The sequence below is a fragment of the Clupea harengus genome, chromosome 8 (assembly GCF_900700415.2).
Source record: "Clupea harengus chromosome 8, Ch_v2.0.2, whole genome shotgun sequence".
NCBI classification, from domain to species: domain Eukaryota; kingdom Metazoa; phylum Chordata; class Actinopteri; order Clupeiformes; family Clupeidae; genus Clupea; species Clupea harengus.
In genome coordinates, this window is record NC_045159.1 from 404,659 (window position 1) to 428,884 (window position 24,226).

Sequence of the window (24,226 nt, forward strand, 5' to 3'; positions counted from 1 at the left end):
TTTTTGCAGGGTGGTCCTACTCGGACCACTGAATACAGTAAATAGGGCAGAGCCTGGACAGCTAGTGGGAGTGACAGGTGTGTTTATCTGTCCTTCACATGACCATACACCACATACCATCAAAATGACTAGGGAAATGGTAGCAAAGCTAGTTGCCTATAAAGACATACTTCAAAAATGCCAAAAAGCTGCATACTGTTGTTTTAAGGAGGTCAACACACACACACACACACACACACACACACACACACACACACACACACACACACACACATTGGATTTCAATACAAATACACCCCCAGTAATACATTCTCACACTGGTAGTGTTGCCTTTCAATACACACTCACACTGGTAGTGTTGGTTTTCAATACACACCCACACTGGTAGTGTTGGCTTTCAGTAGAAATACAACCTCATCAATACACACCCACACTGGTAGTGTTGGCTTTCAATACAAATACAACCTCAGCAATACACACCCACACTGGTAGTGTTGGCTGTAAATAAAATACAACCTCAGCAATACACACCCACACTGGTAGTGTTGGCTGTAAATAAAATACAACCTCAGCAATACACACCCACACTGGTAGTGTTGGCTGTAAATAAAATACAACCTCAGCAATACACACCCACACTGGTAGTGTTGGTTTTCAATACACACCCACACTGGTAGTGTTGGCTTTCAATACAAATACAACCTCAGCAATACACAGCCACACTGGTAGTGTTGGCTGTAAATAGAAATTTTCGAAAATAGCCCTACCACCAATGTCAAAGGGTTAAAACCAGATTAAAGAGAGAGGGAGACTAAATCTCAAGTACTTGAAGTATTTTATAACCATCTATGGATGCTTATGCCCAGCAGCATATATGTTAAGAAATCAGCCCTCCACGATTTCCCAATTTGTTTTGTGATTTTTTGCAATCTTTATTTCATGCAATGGAGACATCAGTACACTCATTATAGATGTGTAATTTCTGAGAACTTTCATTATCATACTTGGTCAAACATGGTCATGTCATCCATACTAGAAAGTTATTGAAATTAAGTTGAAACTAAATGTCATTCCCTGGTTTAAACCTTTGAACTGTATTCCAAAATCACAATTTCCTTCTTCAATCCATCACACCAAAAGAGTGGGACATTAAGCAGTGGTTGAGACAGACTGTGTGTAACCTTATGCCACCATTGGGAGGCAAATAAAGAAAGACAATGTGTGTTAATAAGAAAATATGCAGCGTCACAAACAAATTGCTGATTTTGCATGGAATTTGCAAATCACCGTGAATGAGTGAATGAATTGGTAAGAAAAAAGCATCATCATGAAAAATATATACAGAATGTGCATGAATATGTAGGTGAAACAGTTCTCTGCACAACTAATATTATATGGTTGTGTACATTATTGCATTCAGTTTGAAGATTGCATTTTCAGGTTTTCATAAGTTGTGGTTAGACATGTTGCAGGTAAGAGTTAAAAATGAGAAATAAATTATGAGGTGCATCTTTACATGAAGTAGACAAAATTCAGCAGATTCAATTTCATGTCATGACAGTGCATGTGTTGGTCTGCAATGTTGAGAGAAGGACAGTAGGGGGTGCTAGGGAGTCACAGTTACCTGAGATGAAACACCAGAGAGAAAGAGAGAGAGAGAGAGAGAGAGAGAGCGAGAGAGAGAGAGAGAGTGGAAAAAAGAGACAGAGGTAAAAAGAGATCAAACTGAGATAAACGATGTCCTACCTTGCCTGATCCGCACCTGGTGCCATCGATGGGTGGGCCCTTCTTGGTCTTGCAGAAGAAGGGGTTTTCAGGATGGCTGCACCAGAGCTGCTTGCAGGGGTCGTAGGTGCTGTACTAAAGGAAAGAGATATGCTCCATGAGCAACAGTCAAATGTTACTCATATAGAAGCATGCCGTTGCATATCAAGACATACACACACAAATGCACATGTGTCCATCACAACAAATCTCTGAGACCCTAAAACCAGTTAAGCAAGCAGAGGCAAGAGAAAAACACTGCACTGTCAGCCCAAGAAAAGTATACACCTTACTCTCACTGTTCAGCTAAAGGGGGCGACACGTCTGCAACTTTTTTTTAGTTTACGGATGGCTGACTCCATTCCGAGAGTGCATGGTCATTTTTGAGACAGCACAAACCACCTGGACATCTTTCTCAAACTAGCCAAGGCTTTTAATCTGTCAGTGCAGCGCAGATGTGCGGTGGGAGAAGGGAGAAGGGAGCCAGCCTTCTTATCAAACTGCCCTCGCTATATTCTATGACTTTTGTACTACTGTACCTCTCACACAGACCAAATACATCTCTATGGACTCACTCAAATTCATGGTCTACATGGTCATTAGAGAGTTGTACTTTGAATAATAATAATAATAATAATAATAATGCATTTTATTTGTAGCGCACTTTTCATTCAAAAGAATCTCAGAGTGCCACAGAGCCAGTTGCATAGTAAAAACATAGTTTAAAAACATAGTTGAAACAAACTATAATAATAAAGCTAGTAAACATAAGCAGAGAGAAATGCAGTCACCTCACTGCACATCATGAAGCCCAGCCCAAAGTCAAAGCGGCACTGGTCATTCATGGAGTAATGGAGGCCTGGCAGTCCTGGCCGGCCCGAGTCAGACCAGTTGTGATCGAAGGGATCGTCCCGGAGACAGTTATAGGTACTGCGTCAGGTGGCAGAGGGGAGTTCAGTTCAAAACTCTTAACTTCCTTCAAATATTTCAATCCTCCAAGTAATAAATACACAATTACAAAACAGTCAAATGCACTTGTCTAGCTTGAATCAGTTGGTTGTAATTTGAATACATATTAGGTAGAGTACTTATTAGAGGGGGAGAGCGGAGGAGGAGCTCAAAGGTTTGGGCTCACTCACTTCAGGTACTTGTGGAGCTCCTCGCGACTGCAGCGCGACCAGTGGAAGCGATGGAAGGCTGCCTGGACCAGAGGGGCCATGATGCTACCCATTGGCACCTCATCCTCACAGTCATTGCCCTCGCCGTCATGCTCCATGCCCAGCCTGCCAACCCCCAAATACATTCACACACCAACCAGACGGGCAGAGAGAGCGAGAGAGAGAGAGAGAGAGAGAGAGAGAGAGAGAGTGAGAGAGAGAGAGAGAGTGAGAGAGAGAGAGAGAGAGTGAGAGAGAGAGAGAGCGAGGAGAGAGAGAGAGAGAAAAAGAGATTATTTGATTGATTGACTGATTGATTTGATGACTGATTGATTGCATGTGTGTGATTGTAAATGTGCTTTCACTGATGATGTCAGGCGTTAGAAGAGTGTCTCACACATGTCCGGTCTCATGGGCCACCACGAAGGCTGAGGAAAAGCCGTCCTCATGGTTGAGGGTACAGCTACGCACAGGGTGGCAAATTCCGGTCACGGGGGCGAACCCTACAAACACACAGCGGACAAGGGACAGATGGAGAAAAGGTCATTCAATATTAATAAATATTTGTAAGTAGAAGCTTTAGGGATGTTTTTGTTCAGATCAGCTGCAGTAGCCCTTGGTATGTGCTTGTGTGTGTGTGTGTGTTTCTGTGTGTGTTTCTGTCTGTGTGTGTGTGTGTGTGTTTTGCTGTATGCACACAGCCAGAGAGAGAGGTGCTTGCACAATACCCTGCATGCCAGTAGGACCAAAGTCCTGGCGGGTGAGGAAGATGGCATGGTCGTGATACTCTACATCACTCTTGTCCCGCTTCTGCTGCAGGAAGGCCCACTGGCACACCCTCTCCAAGCTCTTGGACGGGTTCCCCAGCTCGATAAGACTCACGGACTGTCACCGAAACAGAGAAGAGACATTTCTATTCCACTCCGCATCACAGTGTGTGACGTGAACAAGGCTGAAGCTGTAAAGTCTACCACTCATGTCTACCTTCAAAAGCACAATGACACAGTAGGACACACTGTGATTTTAGTAAACACAAGGTTTAGCGCTCAGGAGGGAGAAGACAGGAGAGATTTACAAGCTTTAACCTGTGGTTATCTGCATTGACCTACACCTTCTCTCTTTCTCTGTCCTCTATTTTACACAGTGACAACCTGGTTTGGAGCTTGAAATGATAGGGCACGTTTGGCCGGCCGCGTCGTGAGTACAGGGTGCAGCTCTGTAGGGGTAGAGCCATGGTCAGGCTCCTGTGAGGAAGCTGCGCTCTCCTGCACAGGCTCATTTATTATGTGTGCCGGTGTCCTTCAGGAGCCCGGCCCCCGAGGCTAATGAGTGCTGCACTCATTTACTGTAACCTGCATTCTCCCTCCCTCCCTCCCTCCCTCCCTCTCACTGTCTCTCTCTCTCTCTCTCTCTCTCTCTCTCTTTCTCATCCCCTCCCTCCCTCCTCTCACTGTCTCTCTCTCTCTCTCTCTCTCTCTCTCTTTCTCTTTCTCGTCCCCTCCCTTCCTCCCTCTCTCTTTCTCGTCTCCTCCCTCCCTCTCTCTCCTCCCTATCTTCCTCTCTCTCTCTTTTTTTCTCTCTTTCTTCTCTCAATGCCAATCACAACTTAAAGCAACCAATCCCAAGTGCAACTGAGTAAACAATACTTGACCTAACATGTTTGTGTGCATGAGATAAGATAGGTGTGACTCTCATAGCGTGTGTGGGAATGTGTGTGTGTGTGTGTGTGTGTGTGTCGGTGTGTGTGTGTGTGTGTCGGTGTGTGTGTGTGTGTGTGTGTGTGTGTGTGTGTGTGTGTGTGTGTGTGTGTGTGTGTGTGTGTGTGTGTGTGTGTGTGTGTGCCAAGGGATGGGGGTTGGGCAGCTTTCGCTGTTGCAGAAACCTTAAGGTGAGATTAATTTGGAATGTAAATTCTGCTCGGTAAATACTACCATGCAATCCCTCTGCTCTTCCAATAACTATACCTATATGACTTATTTATTCATATTACACATATGTACATGTAACATTAATGAGGTCACTAATACAGCTGTGCAAGTGTGTGTGTGTGCCCTCACCTGAGAGTAGCCAAGTATAACAATCCGGACGAGCACCACATTAATATGAGCACCCAGAGTATGATCTTGGTAAATCTCATTCACCTGGAGAAGAAAAACAGACAAGATCAATGAAGATACGTAGCACTCAAATAACAGATTTAATTACAACCCACTGGTGTGTGTCTAATAAATACTGAGTGGGAGAAAAGAAGACTTGATAAAAAAAGAATGTTTCTTGATACAGTATTCATCTGAATACAAATGAGTCATGAATAATTAGACCCTTTAAGTTAATCCTCTGACGGTTTGTTTCAAATCCTCTCATTACAATGAAAATGAACGGCCAAAAATGTTAATCCTCTTCTCCAGTGATGCCAGAGACACACACAGGGCAGAACGCTCATCTAATTGAGCATTCTGAGTGCGCCTGCCCGAGTGAGGCTCCTTTTAAAATTCACACACATTTGTGCCGCTAGGTGAATGCTAAAAGCCCGACCTCGGCGGGCATGTCAAAAACAAACCCATCCTTCTGACATTCCCACTGTTTGCAGGGCAACAGGCTGTCTGCAGATACCTGTAAAATCAAGGGGGGGGGGGGGGGGGGGGGACTCTCTCCGATTCGGGATTGCCATGGCTCTGCTTGCCCTCTTATACCGTAACGGGGGCTTGTCAGGGGGAAGGAGTGACCCCTTCACCTGGGTGCGGGGAGGATGGGCATTCTAATCCCGAAACTCAGCCATCACAGATCAACGACTCTGAGAGGGAAATTCATGGTGTCATGCGAAAGGCTGGCGTTGCGAGGCTGCACCTCTGCAGGGCTGTGATTGATGAGACAGAACCCCGATCCAGCGATCCAGCCATCGGGAACACAAACACGCTCGCACAGTAGACACATGACAGAGAGGGCCTAAGGAATCATCTGGATTTAATATCAACAAAAACAACACAAAAAAAAAAAAACAGCAAAGACTCTGCGTTCCGAGCGGAAGAATGTCAGACAGACAAACAGAAAGAAATAAAGAAAAAAAGACAGACAGAGAAAGAAAGCCAGAAAGAGTGAAAGGCAAACAGAAAAGGAGGCCAGCAGAAAGGAAGGATGGAAAGAAGGGGTTAACCGCTCGTGTGGACCCCACCTCTAGCCCTCCATCTGCTCTCTCCACACCTCATTCTCTCTCTCTCTCCCTCCCTCTCTCTCTCTCTCTCTCTCTCTCTGACTACACGACCCTGACCCTCACCGCTCCTGCGGCTCAGCGGAAAAGGACATTTGACTCCTTTTATCCCCATTCCCTCTCCATAGACTTGCTGCAGTCATCCGATCCTATCAATAACCTGTCACATCTGAGCACTGCTGCTCGCCATAGCCCAATTTATTCTGATGGAGCCCGACCACTCTTACACACACTGGGCCCACTGCTCTCTCTCTCTCTCTCTCTCTCTCTCTGGCTCACTGCTGGGTTTGGAGTGTGCTCGACTAGCTGGCTTTCAGCAGGGCAGGTAGCTAATTGAAGTCAGAGAGGCTAGAGCACCAGAAAATCATTAGGATCCAATTAATAATGCAGCAAGGTCTTGCATCGAAGCCCTGGTCAGCTCAGATGGGCACACACACACACACACACACACACAGAGAGAGAGCGAGAGGGGGTGGGGGGCAAGAGAGACTGAGTGACTGGATGTGGAGCGAGAGGAGAGGAGGGAAGACAGAGAACAGACAGGTTGACAGAAAGACAGAGAGAAGACGAGGAGAGAAAGGGGAAGGGAGGAAGAATGACAAGGAAGTGAAGAACTGGACAAGGCAGCCTGGCAGCAGCACACAGGAACCAGGGGAGTTATGCAGAAACGAAACAGACACGTGAGAGAGGGGAGAGCAGGGACTCAGCCCACTGCAGGTCTTCTCTTGCCCATAGAAAGGCAATATAAATCCTTCACACGCTGCATGGGGTCCCCTGGGCCAAAACCTGTCGCTCTGATATATGGATGTTCCAGAATAGACTCCGATCATCTGGTCTTGGACAGTTTTCCGTGTAGGCCTCAGAACGGTGGTTAATGTGAATATTTTCACAGTCATTTCGATATGTGACTCATATCTGAGCAGACTTACCACTGACTTTCTACATAAGTGTATGGAACAACCTTCACACAAACATCATACTGTGTCAAACAAAGAGAATAAACTTGCCATTATCGTAACATATTATCAGAACATTTTGTTACAAATAGCACTGTGCAGAAAAAACAGGGAATCAGGACATTGGTAAGTAAATACTTACTATGTTCATAAGAGTAAGCAGATACTTCTGGATGTGTTCCCTGCCATGGAAGTCGACCACAGAGAAGTCAGCCGTTAAGAGCACTTCGATGTTGAACACTTCTTCTTCCAGAGCCCTGCGCACACGTCTGGTTTGATTCACCTTCTCCAAGAGTCCTCGGGAGAGCACTTCAAGGTCGCCGGGACCACTCAGGTCGGGGCCCACCACTGGAACACAAGCATGGAGTTCATGAGCTGGGGCAAATTGCATGGCTGGTGTGGTTAGCTGTCTAAAGGTCCTAAATCTTGAGACATGTAATCAGAGACAAACAATAACGATCGTCATGAGTATAGCAACAACAGCAACAACAACAACAGCAGCAGCAAGAAGAAGGTTTATGAATTCAATAATATTTAATCAGCATATGGAAATGTTTAATATAAAGTCTTTGTGGGAATACGCATATTTATTATTATGCATGTGTAGCTTTATGGATTTTTGGTGTTCACGGTCTCTCTCTCTCTCTCTCTCTCTCTCTCTCTCTGTGTGTGTGTGTGTGTGTGTGTGTGTGTGTGTGTGTGTGTGCCTGTCAGTGTGAGTAATGCTGTTTGAATGTGGATTGGTGCCCACACATCTTGTCAACTGACAATTAACAAGGTCCAAGTGCACTTTTGAGAAAACCGCGATTGAAAATCATTCCATGAAATTTGTTTTCATATTTTTTTTATTTGATATAATATTCGTTTTTTTGCAATCATATTATTTTATATTATTAAGTTAAAAAAATGTGTGCTGTGCTGGGAGGGTATAAAATAAACAAGCTTGTCTCTGCAAAAGGCCGACTCACACGACTAACTCATTAACTCATGACAAAGACTGTGTTGATATGGACAAGCGCTGAAATATTAGCCAATCAAATGAACCTTTGACTTTGCCATAAAATATAATCTGGACAGCTGAGGAAAAAGAAAACTGTTTGCATGGTTGAAATGAGAGATTACTTCCTGGTGTTCAAATAACATTCTGAAACACAGTGTGAAAGAAAAAGAGAAAAGCAGTCAGGGAGGAAGGAAATAAACGACGTGATGAAAAAGGACAGGAGAAGAGGGAGATTGGTGTAAAAAAAAAAAAACATGTTTTTTTAATATTATGTTAAGCTGGTACCCAGCAGCAAGCCTTAGGCTAAGAAGTCCTCTGGCATTATCTGCTATCATACACAGATACACTCTACCAGCTTCTCAGGTAGCAGAAAATAAATTATGTGTATCAAAACAACCAAACGTACAGATGAAAAAACCATCTATACCAATATCCAATGGAAACCAATATCACATGAAAGTATTCCTCACAACAAATATTTTGGAATGACTTGGAATGAACTGTGGTCGACCATTGCTTCCCCAGACCTCTGCACTGTCCACACAAGAGAGAGAGAGAGAGAGAGAGAGAGAGAGAGAGAGAGAGAGAGAGAGAGAGAGAGGAAGGTGGCAGCAGCTTCGTTATATTAAAGCAAGAGGCAAGAGCAGGCTGTCACAGGCCAGTGCCCAGTAACTTATTAGTGCTTTCAAATCAGCAGATGGCCAGCTTTCAGGAGTCACATCACACATGCCTGCATCCGAGGGAAACGGGTTCAAGCCAGGTCAGCCATTTCTTCTTCAGGATCTCTCCACTTCCAAGAGTCTATGAGGGGAAATGTTTGTTCATCTCGAAACTATGTAGCATGCTAGATGAACGGTCTCCATAAACCACATTAATGGGTGAGTCGTACGCTCAGGAAAAACAGATACAAAGAAACGTTTATTTGCAAAGCTCGGATTTTGGTGTGGAAGTTCGTGTTTCGGGCAGAGGGCGCATCTGGTTTCCCCTCGAAGGAATAAACAGTGTGCATGTACAACCGCTCTTCGCATGCTGAGCAACCTCTAGATGAAAAAAAAACGTTTAATCCTTTAAGGTAGGAATTTAATTATAAGTTAGAGGTAGAGATTTAATTATTATTTAATCAAAATTCATGATTAGTAAGGTGTAACATAATGCCGCAGGGAAAGTTCATCATCAAATTGAGTACAGAAATACATCATAATATTTGCTGACATTTTCAAAGGGTTTGTCAACCATTACATCATTGCTCTCTTCCCAAAAGATGGCTGAAGCCAAGACCTACATTATATCCATTCCAGGGCTCTGCTAAGAACAGCAAACACGGCTCAAGTCACCTCTAGGTCTCACTAATGTCTCAATGGCATTCTATTTAAGATATAGCTATGCACACACAGACACAAACACAAACACAAACACACTACCACGCAAGTACACACACACAGTCATGGTATATGCTCTCCAATTATAGGAGGTATCACGATGTCAGCTGATGTGGAGCTAAATAGCTGAGTCATCATATTTCAAGGGTAAAGGCTCCAATGCACCAACACATCCCTGGCTGTAGGATAAAAATAGAAGGCTACAAAGGCAGGCCACATGTTATTTTGGCATATGGACATTTCCTACTGGATATCCACTGAGAGGTGTCACTACTCCTATGCCCTCCTGCAGTGCTTCCTGTGTCACCTATGCATTCCTATGCATTCAGTCAACTTGGCTTAATATGGATGACAGCAAACAAAATCACCAGACAGAATTCATAACTAAAATAACTATCTATGTCTCCACTGCCAATTTGCATGACAGCTTTGTCACAACATGACCATTATGGAATTTAATTGGTATAAATCATCAAAGTCTATGACTGGTTATATGAACAAACCTTGAGGTGACCAATCATACTGGCTTAGTTCTCATTGGGATACACTGACTAGAGAATATTTACAAACTAGAGAATATTTTTGTTAGACCAGAAATGTCAGAAATGCTTTGTATTAGCAAGGGAACCATTTTATGTTTCTCAGTTTATCTATGTTATGGATAAACTTGTGACTTCATTTCATGTGTAACAGTGTGAATGAGAATTCACAGCACACGTTTTGTTTTTCAGATTAACACACAATCAATCAATAAATAATTTGCAATCACGCAAATGTTCCAGATGCAAGAGTTTGTTTTTGCCTCTGTTGAAAGATGTGAAGTGTGCAGGGGCTTAACACTATTCATTAATCAACAGCCGGCCCTGTGCAGTGATTACAAACACATCAGCTTCACCACACAACCTCAGCTTCAGTCCACAAAAACAATTTTACAACTCAAAACACAAACCAAGACCACTTGCTATTGTGTATGCAAGTTGAGGTCCTCTTTCAACTGTTCCCCTTTTCCTGACATCATTTAAATGAATATGTGATGTTCTGAGAATAAGTTGCCCCTGGGACAAGTAATTGCCAAATTTATATCAGCCAAGATGAAAACTGGGCACGATGTCTAAGTGGAAATGTTCATCTTTCTGTGAAATTGATTTGAAATGTGTCTCTGCTTTTTTCCTTTGGGTCTAAATTACAGACGGAACCAACAGAAGCAAGCGGACTATGAAGTGAATTTGTTGCCATGACCTTTTTTTTTTTTTTACAGCGGGAGACACATTTCCTTTAATACTGCTACCATCCAAACCCTACGTTAAATGTGAATGCAAAATCTGACACTCTGCTTTTGTAAATGTCAAACAAGCTATGGGCCCATAAACAACAATGAAAACACAAGTCTGCTTGTACTGTTATTATCCTTGAGAAGTGTTTAATGGAAATATAAATACTGGCTATGAGCTTGTATATGGGGCAGAGAAGGTTATCCTCCATGGACAAACAAACCAACAACATCTTGAATTTGTGAAGAAAAGGTCTAAAGCTACCAAAAGACAGTGCTTACATTTCCTGTGAAACTATGAAATAATATGCCACACAGATGAAGTAGAGATGTGATGCAGATGGGGCTTAGATATTAGACAGCTGTGACTCTAGGCTATGTCATGGCTTCCACTGCAGTCTCTCCCCACAGAGCAGAACACACATACTGGCAAAACGTATACATTCTCCGTAAGTAACAAAATGTGTACCTGGCAAGTAAGAGGCTTAGGATGAATAAATAAAAGGAAATGCTGTTCAGGAAAGTCCACATGTCACAACACCGGGCTGGGAAGTATACTGACTTGACTACTCTACGGTCAACACTGAGGTGAAACGCATTTTGAGGATACTTCCAGAGCTTTGAAAGTAGTAGGTAGTATGCTAACCACACTGTAGCACAAATTTCACTTTGAGGAATCTCTCAGCCCTTCAACATTCCAAGGGCACCGTAGCCTGTGCTATCTCCTGAGATACGAAGTGTAGGAGGGAAGATTCCAGAAACTATTAAAATAACTACAGAATCAAAAAAACTATTTTGAATTAGTCATCAACCAGTCACTATCAGAATCCAGGAAAACTAAATGTGATTCCAGGTTTTAGGTTTTCAATTTCAAATGCACGTTGCCTGTATTGACATTGCTTTCCCATATCCAACATTGCTGTCTGAAGTCCTAACTACAATAGCCAAAATACATTGGAAAAAAAGACTTCCCCGAAATATAGCTAGACTAAGGACAACACCATGCAGCACATCTGCATTGCACATAATCCATGACCACTTCAGTCAGCAAGCAAAGGAACAGGATAGTGCATTTGCAGTGTCTGAGGAAGTGCCTATCGAAAACACTTTGGCCAGCCAACAGCTATTAGTCAGGGACAGCCCTTAAATGAAAACACATGTGTTTTCTCTCTCCTTCTGTCTCTCTCTCCCTCCATATCTTTCTCTCTTCTCACACATACACACACACACACACACACACACACACACACACACACACACACACACACACACACACACACACACACACACACTCACACTCACACTCACACATTTCAGAATCTATTTACTTTCACCGGTCACTGTTGGCCTGAGGCTTCGTGCGTGGGGAATTAACAGGGCTGAGCTCTCCCATCTTTTTCACAGGGACTTGAGTGTATGTAACACTGACATCAATCTGAGACACTCAAGTGAAGGCAGCGCACATTCTGCAGCCTTGCCAGCTAATTCTGCTGTGAACCCTGACAAAAGGGTCTGGGCCTTGGCTAAGGGCCACCTGTTATAAACTGGGGCCCCAAGGGTGGCTCCACCCATTTAGATACAAAAATCGAGCACCTCATCTGCCCCGGGGAGAACACTGTGATAGAGTGGAATAGCTGCAAACTGAAATATCTGCTCACTAGTCAAATGCGACAGAAATGGAGAGGGATGCTGGTGGAGACGCCGGGCTCGTTCCTCACCAGGCCGCCGCTGTCTGTCGCATCTCAGGGTCAACGAGCGGAGATGAAAGTGCTGCCGGGACAGAAACGCCCGCGCTGAGGTATCAGCTTGTCACTCGGTTAAAAAAGATACCCTCCTCTGTTTCATCCCAGGGAAACATGACTTGGTAATTCAAGGGTTTGTGTCTGCTTGAGTGGGTGAGTGTTTCTCTGTGTGTGTGTGTGTGTGTGTGTGTGTGTGTGTGTGTGTGTGTGTGTGTGTGTGTGTGTGTGTGTTTCAGTGTGTATATGGATTTATAGACAGAAAAATATATAATATTTCACAAAACACCGACATGTTTACAATGCTCCTGACCATAAGAAAGGACGATGTGATCTGATCACACATCTGGATATGTCCTCATTGTCTGTTTGAATAACAGGAGAGTGCCCGAGCCCTTACAAAATGACATAAAAGTCAACCATTAAGAAAACTCAACTAAAAGTCAACTTTCTGGTGATACTGAGAGTCTGACTGTTGTTCACACACCACTCTTTCACGTGCTTCCTCACTCCCTTCCTCGCTCCCTCTGTAACTTACTGTACTTCTGCCCTTCGTCCAGGCTGCCAAGTGGAGCTTAAAATCCCATCAAGCCTGCCACGTAGACGCTGGCTGCCGGGATCGAGTCTTGGCTGCAACATGCCTGTGCTGGAGTGGGAGTCGGATCTCCACATCTATGAATTCCAGCTGATGTCGCCAAAGACCAGCTTGCCTCGGCTCCTCCAGCCCACCCCTACAGTGTACTTGGCGAGCTACGTGCATGTGTACGTGCGCGCACATGCCATTTCCCTTGATTTATCACGCATGAAATGCGCTTTTGTGTTTACATGGCAACATCACGGACATTTATAGATACACATTTCGTATCCTTGCCTTAAAGTAGATGCAACGTCAGTTTGAGTTAAGTGAGACTGTATCTTCAGAAATAAATTCCATCATTTTCAGACCAAACCAGTGCCTTGTTAATACATTGGATTTGGAAATAAAAGTCTCCAACTGTTGTATAATAGTCCATTTCTGCCCTTCCTGCACTTCTACAGCAATGACAGACCTACATTGGCTCCTCACAAACCACAACAACCATCTGGCAAAGATCATTTGGTAAAACAAAAACACTGACAGTGACCTTCCGCCAGGCTCTCAATAAGGTCTTTAGAGATAACTATAGCAAAACATAAAAGATAAACAAATGTTGTTTTTTTGTTTGTTTATTGCAGTCCGCTATTCTTTCTGAGGTCGGAAGTCCATAGCTTTGTCAGCCACACACAATACACATACATTGCACATAGCATTCTGTGTGTGTGTGTGTGTGTGTGTGTGTGTATTTGTGTGTGTGGGTGTTTTGTCTGTTTTTGTGATCACCAGGTAGCATACATAAAGGCTTTACAGGAACCAAAGTCTATTTTAGGATATGTTATCTGAAATCGCTGTAATCTAAAAGTTGCAATTTACAGTAACCAAGACCCAGCTCTCGCCCTACAATACACAGTGGTCAGACCTCATGGCTGTAACTCAAATTGACAAATGAGAGCTCTTCAAAGACTTCATAACTTTAAATTCACTTCCCTCCTCAGAGATTCTCCCACGTACGCCCAGGCAGAGAGAAGCGAAATTAGACTATCAGAGCGGGGGAGGCAAGGAAACAAGGCGTTCTGGGAAAACCAGGCGTCTCAAATGGCTGATGACAGCTTGATGCCATGGTGGGCTCTAAAGAAATTAAATATATTAAGAATATCCTATAGACCACAGTGATGTATTTTATACTGTAGTATGGAACTGTTTTACGTATTTAATATATTTTCAATGGATCCTCCATATGCTGAAAATGTTATAATACTTATGTCTAAGGGAAGGAGGGAAGGCGAGGACAGTGGGCTTAGGAATGATCCTTTCTGTCACTGTGTATTTTACAATCCAAATAAGATATACTGTAAAAATACCTTTCTGACATATATTTTACACTTTATATACATACATGTATGGCTTCAGCTGTTAATTAAAAAATGTGGGGGGAAAACATCATGCCTGTAAATGTTTCCTGAAGTGTACATTGTGCATTTTTACTACTACTGACAAAAAGGTTCTAAATTACATTTAGTGGCCCCTACTTTGCTACGTAAGTAAAAGAAAAAATCGAAATAAATACATTTGAAATAAATCAATGAATATGCAGCACGTAAATGCAGTTATGGCTGTAGCCCTGACCTTTAGGGTGAGAGCCGGCGGCTGGAGCGACATCTGGCCTGTTGATGTCAGAGGAGCGGTACACAATATGGCGGCGACCAGGACCTCCATGTTCCTCTCCTGTCAGCACACCTCCTCTCTCCAAGGGCTCAATGAAAAACTCCTCCTGCCCAGCACGGATCATCCCCGCCTGAGCATCAGAGACAGACAGATAAAGAAAGAGATGGAGAGAAATAGAGAGAGAGATAGAGAGAGAAAGAGAGAGAGAGAGATGGAGAGAGAGAGAGAGAGATGGAGAGAAATAGAGAGAGAGATAGAGAGAGAAAGAGAGAGAGAGAGAGAAAGAAAGGTATATATAGAGAAAAATAGACAACAATCATTTCACATAGAGCTATAAACTAAGCCAACCCATTTCTTCCAACTCCTCAATTGTTTTCAGAACCTGAGCACTGCATAGCGTACAGCGTCTGTGTTAGCTCTTTCAGTGAACCTGATATTCTAATCGATTCAGAAAATGTCCTGTCCACTCTTCTGCACTTTAGACTTGCCCCCCGCCACCACCCCATAATATTACAAGGCATTATCAAATCTGAAAGACAAAAGGATCGGACATCCTCTGTCTGTTATATGACAAAAGCACTACAAATGATATCATAACAATGTTGATCTTCAGGAAGTTTAAGCACTGAGTTTTAAAATGTCTGTTCTGTTGCATCAGACTCATTATGGGATGTCAGAGGGCAGGCAATGAGGACTTGAAAGCTGTCCAATCGATGTGAGTCCAAGGATGGGACACATCACGCTTTTTTTTTCCGCCAGAAAACCGGAGCCTTTTCCCCCAATAGTAAGGGTTCCTGCTGCCTCTGATGTGGAGAGCAAGGTGTGGGGTTGACGGGGGCAGTGTCAATACTTGACATGCAGTGCAGAAATCAGGCTCCAGTCGTTAGTCAGATACTACAGACTCTTAAGCAGCAAGGGTGTGAAGGAGTTGAAAAATCTGAATTAAGGATCAGAGTTAATAATGATTGAGTATAATCAATAATCCAATGAATCTTACATTCATTTATATGTGTTGCTTTTAATTGGATTTAGATTCAAATGTAAGAGTTTCTGGTTGAATATACTGTTAGATGAGATGCCCTGAGAGAGGTGTGAATGAGTGTTCTCACCACCCCTCCTCTCTTGGTCTTATCAAAGTGTTTATGATATTCCTTATACCTCCACCCCCATGAATACAGACCTCTGAGACATTTGCTCACAGCTGGATCTCTTAATCAATTTCCCCAATGAACAAATGTGGAGTTTCCCGTCTACAAGGGTAGCAGACTGATACATATGCATGGAGTGACAGGGCTATGAGGGTGAAACCTCTTATGTTATGTAAGATATTGTAAGATATAACCAAACTGTTACAATGGCTGACCAGATGAGACATAGGTGAAGCTTTTGAGTGAAACCTCTGTCTATCTCCCTTGATGCGCATCACTGTATAAGATTAAAGCCTGTTTCTTGACTGATCATACTCAGACTGCGCCTCCATCAATCTTTTAGCACAAAGACAAATGCTATCAGGTGTGAGCAGCACAAACTGGAAGAGCTGCCACTCTTCACTTTTAAAAGAGAGTAGCTGGGTTGAACACCCCAGCATTCTTTGGCTTCTCTGCATAGGGAAACCTTGAAAAGACTCCACTAACAACCCTGGGAGGTGGTTTGTAGCATCATTTATGGTGCTCTGAACCTGGAACACCTTGAGATTCCAAGAGTTTGTTAAGCCTCTAATCTAAAGCCTCAAATGGGTCCAGACAGTGATGTCAAGGGCTGCAGATGTGCAGTTTAATGGTTGCCTAGTGAGGATAAAAAAAAAGTGTGTAGACCCAGGTTTAATTATGGTTGACATAGCACAAAATCCCACATATGAACTACAACCAGCATGAAAATCACCAGACAAGGACATAAAAGTTTACTCTGAAACTTAATGTGACACTTAAAGGTCAACTAAGATGGACAGAAAATAACCTCACCAGCTATCTGTAGCATCTGAAATACACAGTCAAACCACAACCACATAATCCAGTAACTCAACGACAAAGTAAGGGACAGTTTTGGAAAAATGAGAAGTAAGTAGAATTCCTATAGGGGGAAAATTATGCCTCCTGCCAATTGGTTTTCTTGGAGGAATGTTTCAAGTCCTGATTCCAGCTTCATGACTCAAAAGACTCAGAGGCATAATTTCCATCCTCCTGCATCACAGAAAAAAAAAGGCTATCCATTCAAAAACTCGGAAAAATCAATAAACTGAAGCAAGAGAGGTTTTTACTCAACAATGGTTTGAGTTTAGGGTTCAACCGGATAATTCTTTCCATTTGGTCCACACCAAAATCGTCAGTGTGAAAAAAAAGTGAAACAAAACCTTTAACCTCACGGAACATTCTCTCCCAGCTGATTCTTTAAAAATGTACGGTAGACGGGTGATAGCTGAAGGGGGTGGGGGGTGGGCACTCACCACGGAAAAATATAGAAAGTATCTGTTTGAGGAAGGTTATAACGTAATATACCCAAAGGTTTTAGCCTTTCTTACCATGCACCTCTCTTTTCTTTAGACCTGTGTGCTTCATGAATGAAATTACAACTTAAGCTTAAAAGAAGAACAGGTCAATGGTGTAGCCATGTGTTTTGTTGAGGAAGTTAAGGAAGCCCATGTACCTGGAGAGATGAGACAAAGACCATCACTGGCCTGAGTCATTCTTACTCAATCTCTCTTCCCAATCAGCATGTCTCAGGAGATGAACGATGTGGTTGCTATTTGGACAGATGCTGAAGGGGATGCTTAAGGTTTTCATGATGCAGCCAAACACAACTCCCTCTTTTTCTACCTCTCTGTTTATGTGTGTGTGTGTGCGCACAACATCAACATTGGTCATTGCCAGTTCCCTTAACAAATGAATGTGATTTGTACATTTTTGTCAGATGCACTGTTGCAAGAAATGAATCACGGCTCAAACAATAACATAATCAGAATCCAATAATAAACTGCAATCAAGTAATTGTTTGTAAACAGGGAGGCCGTGTCTGTCTGTCCAACTCCAGATGCTGGGTGGTGGTGATGAGAGAGTGGGTGGGAGAGGCTAAGGGGGGGAGCATAGGACAACATCTGCCAGCTGGGAGCATCCACGGACCCTCCTGACCCTTTCAAAATGAGAGGCTTTTCTTCCCTCAACTCGACAAGACTATTACAGCCTTGAATATTACAGACAGCGGAGCACATAACCCGGTGTCCTCCTGTGGCAATAGGTAGCTTCGTGTGCATCGGCATGTTAATCCCCTATAGAACTGTCACAGGGACGAGAGACAGCAGTGATTAACAGCTATAATCATAGTCATTCTAACAAAAACACATAGAACGTTATGAGTGAGCTGGTGCATCACCCCATGTTAAAGGTGAAACTGATGGACAGATATGATCTGTTTCAAATTCTTAAGATGCTTCAAATATCTGGAGTTGAGCCAGATATCCAGCTGTTCTCCCAGATTGAATATGTTAGAAAAGGACTCGAGGGTCAACCGAGGCACTGGGGCAGCCCTACGCCAAGTTGATTATTCAAAAGCCTTCTTCTTCAGCATGTCAAAACCATTAAAGCATATGCTGTGAGCTAACTTTTTTTGCTCTGCTTCAATCCACTGACTAAAAGAAAAGGGAACTTTCTAAAAGCAAATGACACAAACAAAAGAAGACTATGTGGGGACAGTCCTACCTGAGATGGGCACTGTAGGGCAGAGCACCAGCGTGGACACGACCTTGAAACAAGGCAAGGTCAAGGTCAAGGTCAAGGTCAAGGTCAAAGGTCAAGGTCAAATCAAGCGATGGGGTCACTGCATACATTTTTGTCCACTGACATAGACAAATACATTCCCCATCTTTTACTTTCAGCACATCTGTCCACTGGTCGGATTGGCTCTGCCTATCGGGCCAGACCTCACACATGGCTTCCTCTCTGAAATCAGCTATGCACATCGGCACATCTGCATTTTTCACTTTGACCTTTGGAAAGCCAGTCATATTTTCTCTCAAGGAAAAAACATGGCCCCCGGACAGACAGTCAGATCTATAAACAACACACTTTATCGCCGTCCCTTGGCTTTTTGTCTTGCATTTCTCCACATAAATCAAGCAGGCAAGTCAACAGGCTGTTTCACTCTTGCATCATTCCAATGCAGAACTCAGCAGTTATAGTTTCCTAATCCCCCAAACTTGTTTTTGTCCATAAATAAAAAAGTATTTGTGACTGGAAACATTGCTATAAAAACCCTTTCAAACTACACAAAATCAAAGTGAGACATAGGAGCCCAGAAAAATCCCTGTGTCGTCAAAGTAAGGCCAAAGGTGGTGCGAGTGGAAAGTGTGTTGTGTTCCACAGTTTAAAAGACTCTGACGATGTCTAGCAGGACCAATTTAGTCTACTATAAATCCTGACAAGATCAATATGTCCTTCTCATAAGATAGAGCAACCTGCTGGTAGCACTGTTGGGCCTCAGGCCAAGGCAGGATTGAGTGAGAAAGAGATACACGCATGCAGAGATGGGACAGGGAGAAAGAGAGAGAGAGAGAGAGAGAGAGAGAGAGAGAGAGAGAGAGAGACTAAATAGCTTCATAAGAGATCCCTACACACTTCCATGCAAAGGAGCCTTTGTAAGGCTCTCAAGGAGGGGTTCCAAGAAGTAGATGAGGCCTAAGAAATAATCCTATCCATTTCCTCCCATGATAACCTACAAAGTGCAAAGGAACACACTCCCATGAATTCCTCTTCAGGAAGGAGGTAGGTGTGTACAAGGCCTCGAGAGACTCAGGAGGGAAAACAGAGGGCCCCTCTCCCGCTTCCTAAACTGATCGGTCACATGAACACTTGCTGTGATTTCACAACTTCTCTCGGGCCAAATGTTATTATCCACATTCTAACAGAGGGAAGCTGCACATACAACACTGGCCAGTACAAGATGGTGTTACACTTCACATCATTTGTCATGTCAGTCTCATTTCACATGAGCCTGCCTGGGACTTCAGTGTGGCTTTTGAGGACTCAGCTTCAGTTCTTTCCCCTAATGCTTTTCCCCTTGACATGTCAGGCTGATGGAATCATCAAAGGCTACAAAAGTTCCATGAAGACAGGTGCCAGAAGATTCTGGAACACCCCACCATGACAAGAATTCCTCTTTCATCCCACGCTACTGTGAACTGCGCCCAGCAAAGAGCCATCTATTGGAGCAAAGCTGGAGGTTGACAGGCTCGTTGGCACAGGTTCACTGCAACACAAACCTGGGTCCAGTTTGATGCCTTTCATGTCTGCAATCACAAATATGATAAGTCACCCTAAACACAGCCAGACAGCAATACAAAAGGATGACCATGGTCTAATGACACAGCCTTAACATCCCTATCATCAAAAGCCTATACACAGAACTTAGCATTAAAGCAATCTTTTAATCATTCTTTGATAGGGTTCATGTAATGTATATTATGGGGAACATTCAATATAACGTTGTTACGGTAATTATAGTATAGCGCAGAGGTCACCTGTAATAATTACTATTAAGGATGAAAGAACCAATTAAAGCACAGCTCAAACTACATTCCAGTGCAATGACGTTTTATTTCAACTCGTTTGGGCTAATCACTTTTGGACTGAGGCTACATTTAATGTGATGATTTCCAGATGCGTCAGACGGACTGTTTATCCTGTTATCACTGCAGAGGAATGAGAGAGACAGGCCCCGTCACCTTTTCACATGGATGAAATATGTCATCACTTGAAACAACTGGTCCTGAAACACACAAAAACAGTGTCCATGTCTCTCACATTAAATATGTGTGACCCTCTACTAAAACACGAATGTTTTATAATGTCATACCTTGATGTATGCCATCAAGGTAAACATTTCAGGAGTTACAAGAGAGTAAATGCACTGCCATTGATTGTCTACAGAATGAGATTATGGCTGTGGTGACAGGCTGTCACCGAGCTGGACACCTGCAGCGGACGGTTGCAGTGCATCTCCCACACACCTCTCACTCAGCAAGGCCTCAGGCTAGAGACGGCCACCTGCCCTCCTAACTATAGCAACTCATTCTGGGCATCACCTGCCACTGATAATGGGGATGCATCTCCAGCTGCTTACAGAGGCTTTACAGCCATGGGGGGGAGGGAATAACACTGACAACTCAGGCCATTCGGTATGGGAAAGAAGTGCTAACACAGGGCCATGCATTTCTGGTGGAGATGAGGATGGCTGGAAGGAAGCTGTTACTGCATAGGAGTGGTTCTTCTGTGTATTCATCACTATTCTCATGGAGTCAGACGTAAATTAAAATGCAGCATTCAGAAGCTATTCATAATAAAACATTTTTTACAAAGGTTGGACAACACCATATAATAAAGTGACTTAGACTCCAAAGCGGCAGTCACTGCAGGATAATGGAAGGTGGAGGGTGTGTCTCAGTAAATGCAACCAGATTTAAGAAAATAGCTTTAATAGGCACATGCAGTACATAGGGTACCATAGCATATGAACATGTGAACAACACAAAGTAAGGAAGACCTCTGAAGAAAACATTTGTTTTATTCCGTGACGCTTATGTTCTCACTAATGCCTAAGCTGTGCCATCATTTGTCAGAGCAAATGGTTTACTGATACAAAAACAATTCTTTCTCAATTCACTGCAAAGTTAGTTTCCTCAACATAAGCAATGTCATCAAAAATGTGTTTGACTTTCTCTTTTCTTTCAAGCACCAATCTGTGGCTTAGTTTTTCTCCCTGATGTGATGTTTCACTTTAGGTAACTGAAATTAGAGTAGAAATAGTAGGCTATAATTAATGTTAATTTGGCTAGCATTAGGTGGCAAATAAGCATAACATTTTTGTGTTTCTTGTTCAGACATTTGTGTTCTGTCCTTAATATAACAGCTAGAGAAGGAAGCCAGTGTTAGTTAGAGTACAAAACATTTGCTAGATAGGTTATGTGGACCTGACCATGTGAACACTATTAACTAAATAACCGTAAGAACACTATTAAGAATGAGCTAACTTAACTGCTACTAGGGCTAACATTACAGCTAATTTGCGTGTGACTCATATTTCGAATGAGTTATATTTATCCAGCTAGCTAGCCACTGTTTATAAGCTAGCTGCTAGCTACACTATATGGCCAAAAGTATGTGGACACCCCTTCTAATTACTGAGTTCAGGTGTTTCAGCCACACCCATTACTAACAGGTGCACAAAATCAAGCACATAGCCATGCGATCTCCATAGACAGTAGAATCGGCAGTAGAATGGGTCGTACTAAAGAGCTTGGTGAGTTAAAACGTTGCACTGTCATAGGATGCAACCTTTGACATAAGTCAGTCTGTGACATTTCTGCCCTGCTAGATCTGTCAACTACAAGTCAACTGCTATTATTGTGGCGTGGAGGCGTCTGGGAGCAACAACAGCTCAGCCATGAAGTGGTAGACCACGCGCACTCACAGAGCAGGGCCTCCATGTGCGTGTAGCGAGTCAAAATGACCTATCCTCTGTTGCATCACTTACTACAGAGTTCCAACATGACCCCGGACAGTAACATCCAGCAGAAGAACTATGCGTTGGGAGTTTCATGAAATGGGTTTCCATGGCTGAGCAGCTGCACATAAGCCTAAGATCACTATGCGCTGGTGTAAAGCCCACCTCTACTAGACACAGTGGAAAAACCTTCTCTAGACTAGAGTGATGGATCACACTCCACTACCTGGCAGTCTAATGGACGAATCTGGGTTCGGTGGATGCCAGGAAAACGCTACCTACCTATACCGGAATGCCTAGAACCTACTGTATAGTTTGGTGGAGGAGGGATAATGGTCTGGGGCTGTTTCTCTGGGTTTGGGCTAGGCCCTTAGTTCCAGTGAAGGATAACGTTAATACTACAGCAGCATACAAAGACATTTGAGACAATTGTATGCTTCCAACTTTGTGGGAACAGTTTGGGGAAGTCCCTTTCCTGTTCCAGCATGACTGTACCCCTGTGCACCAAGCAAGGGGGTGCATGGTTTGACAAGTTTGTAGTGGAGGAACTCGAGAGGCCTGCACAAACCACTGACCTTAACCCCACTGAACACCTTTGGGAAAAATTGTAACGCCAATCGCAACATCAGTGCCTGACCTTACAAATGGTCTTTCGGCTGAATGGGCACAAATTCCCCACAGACACACTCCAAAATCTTGTGGAAAGCCTTCCCAGACGAGTAGAGGCTGTTACAGCTGCAAAGTGGGGTGGGGGTCTGCTCCATATTCACGCCCATGGTTCTGAAATGGGATGTCCAACAGACTCGTATGGTAAGTGTCCACATATTTTTGGCCATGTAGTGTATTTTAACACCTGTTAGTTGGCATGTGTTAGTGGAAGTTATGCCTTCCAACATGAACTATGCCGAACAAAATTATTCTACATCACCTATCTCCCTACTTTTAGCTTCTTAGAAATGTACAGCATACATTACCGTCACACAATACTTCTTCCTCTTTTTCTTCTTCTCCTTCTTCTTCATGCTGTGGTGGTCTCATTTGTGCACAGGCGCGCACTTCCGTGTCTACGAAGCCTGAGAGTGGTCAAATACTTGTTGTTTTCTTAATTTTGTGGGTACGTTCAAGTAAATCGCACGCACATTAGGGTACCTAGTGAGCTACTTAAACGTGCAAATAAAAACTGTCTAGGCTACACAATATTTTCTCATATATATCTGACAACAGAATTGTTTGTTAACATCTTATTGTGAGCAATTATGCAACATTATTTCAGTTAAACTAGTACCTCAATTTCATTTTATTTTTACATTTTAGTCTTTGTAGTTTCTTTGCAATCTGTTTTATTGAATTCAACAACATTGTAAAGTTTTATAGTATATTTGTAAGTAAAGTACATGAAAATGCACTATGACCACAATAATCAAAAGTGATTATGAAAATATTGCAATGAGGGGTACTGCCCTTTGGTCTTTCTTTGATCTTTTGCTGAAGTATTTTACTTCGGAATAGAAATAGCTTATTACACAGATAATAGACTTTTGCATTATGGAAAAATTGCATTTTCACAGAGGAATATGTGTAATTGTCTGGAAAATATGATTGCAAAAGGGGAAATGTATTTTGAAAAAAAAAGAAAATGATTCCATAGTAATGTAACTTAGTGCCTGAATGTTGATTTGTGCATTCCTGGATGTATTATGAAGCATTTATGTACGTTTTTTTGAGTGAACGATGCACTCACCCTTCAAATAAAGTGTTACCAAGACACTAAATGTGAAACAGTTCGCACAAACAATGTAGTACTAACTACACTAGCTACAAGTACGGATAGTGCTTCAACCTACTGCAAAACATAAACTTATAAAATGCAACGATTTGCAGAAATAGCAATCAGCTTGAGTTATGTTGTGAAAAACATAGTTACAGTGTGTCTTGGGTTCCAACCCTGATACAAACCAGTTCTGCTGGAACCCTGTCTTTATAGCATTCTGCTTGGAGGAGTCTCATTCTCGTAGCTTGT

At 42.9% G+C, this 24,226-nt stretch overlaps 1 protein-coding gene across 1 annotated transcript in view; it reads right to left on the reverse strand.

Annotated features, from left to right (window-relative positions):
• Positions 1-24,226, reverse strand: part of adamts2a (ADAM metallopeptidase with thrombospondin type 1 motif, 2a) — a 44,181-nt gene that overhangs the window by 13,955 nt on the left and 6,000 nt on the right. The window contains exons 3-10 of the mRNA XM_031571353.2: positions 14,677-14,845; positions 7,228-7,433; positions 4,979-5,062; positions 3,650-3,806; positions 3,319-3,424; positions 2,904-3,047; positions 2,556-2,694; positions 1,747-1,860 (exon numbers count right to left, since the gene is read on the reverse strand). Coding sequence (XP_031427213.1) covers positions 1,747-1,860; positions 2,556-2,694; positions 2,904-3,047; positions 3,319-3,424; positions 3,650-3,806; positions 4,979-5,062; positions 7,228-7,433; positions 14,677-14,845 — 1,119 coding nt within the window. The remainder of the gene's footprint in view (positions 1-1,746; positions 1,861-2,555; positions 2,695-2,903; positions 3,048-3,318; positions 3,425-3,649; positions 3,807-4,978; positions 5,063-7,227; positions 7,434-14,676; positions 14,846-24,226) is intronic.